Below are 7,500 nucleotides of genomic sequence, written 5' to 3' on the forward strand. Positions count from 1 at the left end.
GTTACGTTGAGATGCCTAACTTTACAAGCTCACATCTCTAAACAACATCAAACTCCAGCTTCACAAGGTAGCAGTAAGAAACACTGGACTGGGCATTTAGCACACTGCTCATGAACTATATGACCTAGTACATGAGGTTGTGCATCACTGTTAAAACCTTTACTGAGTTAGTGAGCTGTGCCAGTTCTCTCACTAAACAAAAACCACACCTTTACCTGAATTTATGATTTCAACTGCCTCTGGTTCTGAGTTTGACTGTATGTCTGTTTGTGCCTAACGGTCATTTTTGTTAGAACTAAATGAACAAAGAAAAATATGAGACACTTCCCCAGTCCTTTAAAAAATGGTGCTTCAAATGCCGGTCACTCCGACAGTCATGCAACAGAGCGCATGCCTTTTAGAGCAGAAAGCCACATTTTCTTGCTCCTCACCGTTTGGTTGCTGAGGGTAGGGCTGCTGCTGGGGGAAGCCCTGGCTGGGGAAGGCTTGCTGGAAGCTTCCACTGAAGCTGGTGGGGAGGTTGTAGGCAGCAGCATTTCCAAACCCAGCTGGCATGCTCATGGAGCCAGGACCAAATGAGGCTGCAACATGACAGAGGAAAATGTTACTTAGACACACAAACACCACCTCTGCAGCAGGGCTGTCACTATTGATTACATTCACTGATTATTTTCACCATTAATGGAGTAACGAAGCTTTTTGAAAATGAACAAGGAGGCCTTTAAAAGACACTTTAAAAATATTTAAAAGACATAAAAACTCAAAATGGCACAAAAGACATAAATGGCCACCGTACCTTCTTATCATATGAGAGATCAATATGGGACACTATAAATAGGGGTGGGTGATACAGCAAAAAGTATCACAATACTCTGAAATTTTCACACTATATAGGATATCGCTGCTGTCGGAAGAAAACCTTGTATCTCCAAAATAGTCACTTTACAGGAGAAGGAAAAACCATACTCTACTTTCAATGTAAGTCAATGGAACTAGAATTTTTCCCATGTGATTTTGGGTCATTTCTTTTAGGCCATTCATCATCAAATTTACAAACAATGTAAAGAGTAACAGATACTTTCACATTATGTCAAAAACTGAAAAATGCCAAAAATGGAGATTTTTCTTCCGACAGCAACGATATTGAATTTTTCGGTGATTTCTTAAGCTTGCACAAATAAAACAGAACCTGTAGTGCCACATTTACAAAATACTATAATAACAATGCTAAACTTGGACTCAAATGATTTTTATTCAAATGTTTTACAAACTGCACTACACTAAAGTTAAACAACACTAAGTGTGCTCACTCTGATAAAACATGGTTAGTCAATGTTCATAAAGCACTGATAACATCCACAACATGCTCATTAGTTACTGTGACAATTTAGCACACAAACAATACGGTCATACAGCCATACAGGCAAATTTAACGAATCGGTGCAAATAAATGTATCAGTGATGTTTATGTCCGGTATTTGAATAATGGCGACAGCCCTTCTGTGTACATATGCACAGTTCTAGACTCGGAGTGCTGGAGGGGACAATATAAACCTAAGGTGGCTGTGGACCAAAGGATAGACACTACATGCCATATCTAGAACTGATAACTCACATTCATTTTTTACTTATGGTGCTAGCTTAGTACTCCACACTCACCCACCCACACACAATCTCCCACTCACCCACCCACACAGACCACACGAGGGGCGCGTTTTCCACAGATTACGCCCAGTTCGGCGGTGATGCATCTCGGCTAGGTACAATCTGTGGAAAACTAAATGCGTAGCGCGGCACTTAAACAGGGGCAAAAAAAAGAACAAAAAAAAGACAGTTCAGAAAACTGTACCTGCTGCATGTGCATCTGCTGCATTTGAGAAAACAAAATATACACACATACGTCAGTTTAAGCCTATGCCTTCCATAAAAGCCTGTGTAGCACAGAATGTTCGAGTAGTTTTTTGTTCAATAATACCCATAATATTACACACACACACAAAAATAAAACGAATGAAATAAAGTGTGTAGCGTCTTGTCCACACATTCAAGACAGAAAACGAGAGGAACAGAAACGTGTGCTGCTCTGCGCCGCCGTTTGCCTTTATTACAGCTTCCATTCTTTTTGGGAAAACACATTCAGTTTTTCAAAGAAATCTGCAGAGATACTTCTCCACAGTTCAGTCTTAGTAGTTGTAGTAGTAGTTAGTTACTACTGTAGTAGTTAGTAGTAGTTACTTAGTAGTAACTCAAAATTTTTTTTAGGTTTATTTCCTTTTCTCAGTAACAGCTTCTTGACAGCTTCTGGACAGATCCTTTCAGATCAAAAGTAGATAGTGGTCTTCTCCCAGTGGACAAACACCTGTGGATTCTTTTCAGATTTTAAGCAAAAGTGGAGCTTGATTTTCTCCTCTGTCTCAGAGATGAAAGTGCGGACAGCGTTGTTGTTGTTTGTAGCACTGTAGCGACATTGATAGTTTTGGTGGTCTACCAGCTCTTGCGAGTTTGTTAGGAAAGTCCAATTTTCCATATCCTTTAACTCTATTTCACTCATTTCCCTTTGACTTTCCTACTTTTATTACATGTTCTACCTTGTATTGAATCTCATCAGAAACTTTCCTGAAAAATGAACTTAATGGCTGTTTTGACTCTAAATGAAATAGAGGAAAGGTGGCCTGACTTCTGCACAGTATTAAAAATAAATCATTTCTTTATTTTCAGGGGTGAAGCCAGCCTACTAGAAGGGTCTTAGCAGAGAGCCTAATGTAGGTCAGCCCTTGATCTGATGCCATTACATTATTAACCACAGCAATTACGCGGACCTGCTTCTTCCTCTACCCTCGTCCAGCATGTCCATTTCATAATTTATACTGTCCCTGTTCTAAGAGCATCTCAAAATAAACAGACAGACTAGAAGTACCATCCAACCCTTTCACTGAAACATATGAGCGTTTATTTAGATCACAGTGCATTTCAGGAGCATCAGAAATGAAGCGTTAACGACTTCAGGCTGGGCAATATAATGATTCTTTGTTCAGACGATGCATTACACCACACTATGCTAGTTTTAGCATATCCTCGATAATTTCATTTAAAGAACACTGACCTGCCGCAGGTCTCCTCGCAAGGAGAGCGTAATTACTGTACTAGATTTAGCATTTTTCCGATTATCGGAATTTCAAAGTTTTAACGTGAGTTAGGGGCATCTCCATCACAGCAACGGCTGAGAAATTATTCTGGCTCAATGTCCTGCTCACAGCCTCTAGGGTACGCCAGAAAATGTGAAGTGAGGAGAACTGCCACTTGGTAATGTCTTCCAGGTGTGTCAAACGCTAGGGGGCGCTCCCGAGACAATTCAAAATGAATGGGTACAGGAAAGCTTTTGTGCAAAGTCCTTGTCTGTAAACTCTTCCTTTTTATACAGGAAAACGGGCGCCATTTTATAAACGCAGACTATTATAAAATATTTGAACACCCTTACAGGACTTTATAGCGGTGCCTCATGCACGTCAGAGCGCGAGAGCCCCTTCACTCAGCCAACAAGCTGATTAGCACCTACCGGTCAGCACTTAGCAGCAGTGATGTTAAACCAAAACTTATATACATCTTTCTACTCTTCAAACTTAAAGAAGTTCCCGCACAAGTGATCAGAAACAAATTTCATCTTTTGTTTGTAGCCATGCGGCTTCATTCCACGCATTATGGGACTTTCAGGCACCTTATAGTGATTACAGCCTTTTTCCTGTACATAACAAAATAGGAAGGGAGCAGACTCCGGTTGAGCTCTGGCTCTGATGGCTCTACACGAGGCACAAAACTCTCCCTATGCTTCCTCCGCCAGTGCCTCGCCGCTTAGAGGTCGTATCTGTCTACAACACAAGATGTGAATGAACCTGAATGAATCAGCTCTGGATTTCAAATCAATTCTCTTATATATATAAATCAATTGTATATGAATTGCATTGTATTCTATAAGTTTTGGATCATACAGAATAGGAAACCTAAACGCGGTTATAAAATCTCTGTCCATGTTGTCCAGGCAGAACTATGCAGCTACATCCTCAGTTTGCAAAAAGCTGAAGGTCAAGCAAACAGTTCTTGCCACTGCTGGCTATATCAAATTTTTTCAGTACTCCTGTTGAAAATGGGGGCCAAAATTCTGGATGATGTGCACTGGGCATGTACTATTCCTGAATTGGTGGAATTAAGTACTGTGTAGGAAATACAACCAACTAAAGCTTCAGTGTCCCATCTCCTTTAGAGTGTATGAGCAGTGCAGAGCGGCATGACTTTACTCTGGACAATCAGGGTCTCCTCTCGCTCTGAAATCGCTCCAATACTGCTCCATCACACAAGCCAGACAGTCCCTTTTGTTCCCACACTGACTACCTCAGCGTGATACGAGTGACATGGCAGCGAGACTGTTAGTGTCACACGCACAACAGCCCTTTAGTCGCAGTGCTTGTGCACAAGTGTTCAGTAGGTTTTACACCAATTCTCACCAATCACAACAAAGTCCTACAAATAATACAGACAATTAGTTGTGTGTCATCCATTTGACCTGGAGAACGATAAAGATGGTACATTTGTTGGGCTGTCTAGACACATACCACACATTCGCAACTGAAGTGGTTAAAAATCTTTAAGGCAAGCAGCCACTGCGTTTTCAGTCTTCAACATGTGAAATGTTGTGACCAGTGGCACAAGCAATAAGCCTTCTCTCTGAGAAATGTCTGTATATCAAAAACACAATCAGATGCTCTCTAGCATGCGCTACAGTCGTCGCCCCAAAATTATGTAAGCCTTCTACATTTCTCTCTCTCATCCACATACAACACACAAATTGTGCTGGTATAAATGCACACTCGAGCATTTCGCTGTGAGCATGAATCCTGGTTATATGTGACCCAGTTTAACTCCCTACAATGCCTTCATGTGGCCTGAATAACTGATAACACCCAGAAGTGTTGCTACCCTCCCCAGGCTACCCACACAGAAGCTACAGATATCAGGCTTTAATTCGGCTCTTTGAAAAGAAGTTCTGAAACAGACTGAACATTTCTCCTTTCCTCAAACGTGACGCTGAGGGATAAACAGCTTGGTGTAAAACCGACGTCCTGCCTCCTACCTGCTCCTGCCACCGCTCTCCCATTGGTCTGGAACGGATTGGTGGGGACAGCAGCCTGTGGCACAGCAGTAGCGACAAAGGGATTTGTAGATGGGCCTACAGGATGAACAAAAACAAACATTTGACACCTAACTATGGACAGTGTCTGTGACTAGATTTGTCGTGACACCAACATTTAGGTAGCCAATACCAACACCAGCACTATCCTTCATTCATAAATTATATCAATAAATCCACAATGACTAGCTATTCAAATACAAGCTTAAGTGTAAAGCACACAAACTTTACAAAGACAAGATGAAAGAACTGGTAAGGCCAATGAACCAGAGTGAATGGAAGGAGAACATTCTTCCACCAGACATCACAAGTTTGGGTTGGTTTGGGTTTGTCTGGTACGTGTGCAAGAATGAGTGGGCCTCCATTCTGTGCTGCAGGCGACGATGTTTGGACCAAACAGAGTCAGGGGGAAGATCTCAACATACGCTGGTTAAGATCTCTATTCAGCACCCAGAGCAAATGGCTTTTCTGGCTCTTTTTTGGCTTTGAAATGCTGTTTTCTGTAAAACAGTCGTTCAGAGTTTGATCAATAGATACTGAAGCAACAGACATCTAAATGAAGGAGTAGGGAAATAAACCTCAGTTTACTATCTCAGGACAAACTTTTCCCCTTAATAATAAGGTCAAAGCATTATTTGAAGTGGAAAAGTCTAAATCAGAGAAGTACATGAAATGGTTACACACCCATGTCTGTTAAATTGTATTAGTAGTTTTGAGACAAGGTTTTGGCTTAAAACATTTCTGCTCCAAGCCAAAATAGTGGCATTAAATAAAACTGTAATCAACTGTAATCGATGTGTCATTTAGAAGATTAATAACTTGAAAATATGGCAATAACATTTTGTCCACAACGCACCATTTAACAACTAACGCTTCTTTGAGATGTCAACTGTGCAGAAATTTAGAAAAACTGGTGGCATCTACCTGTAACCGGATTTTACCAGCACCCACCTGCACCCACGAGAATTCTGTAATTAAGTGAAGTGTCACTGTATCTGTATTACCTGATAACTGATTACTATGGATAAAGACGTTTACCACTTTTAAACACAGACCCAGAACTGGTGTTGCTGTCTGTCTCTCCAGTAGGAAGCACAAATGTACACGAGGTGGCGTTACCTGTGAAGCCCTGAGGAATGCTCGGCAGCGACCCCTGCTGTGGCTGTGCAGAAGATACTCCAGTAGAAGCTCCGAACACGGTCCTACAGAGGGAGACAGAGTGAGCGAAATGACTCTGCAGTGCCTTCAGGCCAGTAGTCATACTGTCAGCTGACCGATAACTCGATTAAATTAATAATTAATAAAATATTGAACTACTTGAACTATTTACAGACTAGTTTTCACAGTGATTAGCCAATAATGCATCAGACTCCAGATGAAATATCAGACACCAGATGAAATATCAGACAGCAGATGAAATATCAGACACCAAATGAAATATCAGACTCCAGATGAAATATCAGACTCCAGATGAAATATCAGACTCCAGATGAAATATCAGACACCAAATGAAATATCAGACACCAAATGAAATATCAGACTCCAGATGAAATATCAGACACCAGATGAAATATCAGACACCAGATGAAATATCAGACACCAGATGAAATATCAGACAGCAGATGAAATATCAGACAGCAGATGAAATATCAAACTCCAAATGAAATATCAGACTCCAGATGAAATATCAGACAGCAGATGAAATATCAGACAGCAGATGAAATATCAGACAGCAGATGAAATATCAGACTCCAAATGAAATATCAGACACCAGATGAAATATCAGACACCAAATGAAATATCAGACACCAAATGAAATATCAGACACCAGATGAAATATCAGACACCAAATGAAATATCAGACACCAAATGAAATATCAGACACCAAATGAAATATCAGACTCCAGATGGCTGCACTTATTTCAGGATATAAAATGCCAGTTCTTAAAAACATGGAGTGCGTTCACATCTAATCGCTGTCCCAGAAGTCGCGAGCAGCGTTTAACGCAGCACACGCAAGATGGCAAACACACACTTCGGAAGTGAAAGAGTTTATTGGTGGGTTACAAAGCAGAAATGTGATTACTGCCTGACTCGTGGAGACCCAGAGTGTTCTCATTATCTGATTACCCTAATGCATGTAAAAGCATTTAACGAATTTCTGACAAAAACAGATTATTCAAAGAATGCACTCACTGTACTGCAGAAGTAACAAATGTGACCTAAATACAATTAACCATTCTGGCTAAAGTATCTGTAGTCTACTCATTTGGACTGTTGGAGATATTTTTAGTACAGCGAGACGATCTTATGCAGCA

General features: G+C 40.8%; 1 protein-coding gene across 7 annotated transcripts in view; it reads right to left on the reverse strand.

The window, feature by feature from the left end:
* agfg1a (ArfGAP with FG repeats 1a) overlaps nt 1–7,500 on the reverse strand; it is a 61,969-nt gene that overhangs the window by 3,923 nt on the left and 50,546 nt on the right. For 4 of the 7 annotated variants that reach the window (XM_017686081.2, XM_017686084.2, XM_017686083.2 and 1 more), the window contains 4 exons: nt 6,302–6,384; nt 5,126–5,221; nt 1,850–1,867; nt 432–581 (listed from right to left, as the gene is read on the reverse strand). In XM_017686081.2, coding sequence (XP_017541570.1) covers nt 432–581; nt 1,850–1,867; nt 5,126–5,221; nt 6,302–6,384 — 347 coding nt within the window. The remainder of the gene's footprint in view (nt 1–431; nt 582–1,849; nt 1,868–5,125; nt 5,222–6,301; nt 6,385–7,500) is intronic. The other 3 variants (XM_017686082.2, XM_037546394.1, XM_017686085.2) reach the window with 1 other exon arrangement.

Source organism: Pygocentrus nattereri, chromosome 17 (assembly GCF_015220715.1).
Source record: "Pygocentrus nattereri isolate fPygNat1 chromosome 17, fPygNat1.pri, whole genome shotgun sequence".
Classification (NCBI taxonomy): domain Eukaryota; kingdom Metazoa; phylum Chordata; class Actinopteri; order Characiformes; family Serrasalmidae; genus Pygocentrus; species Pygocentrus nattereri.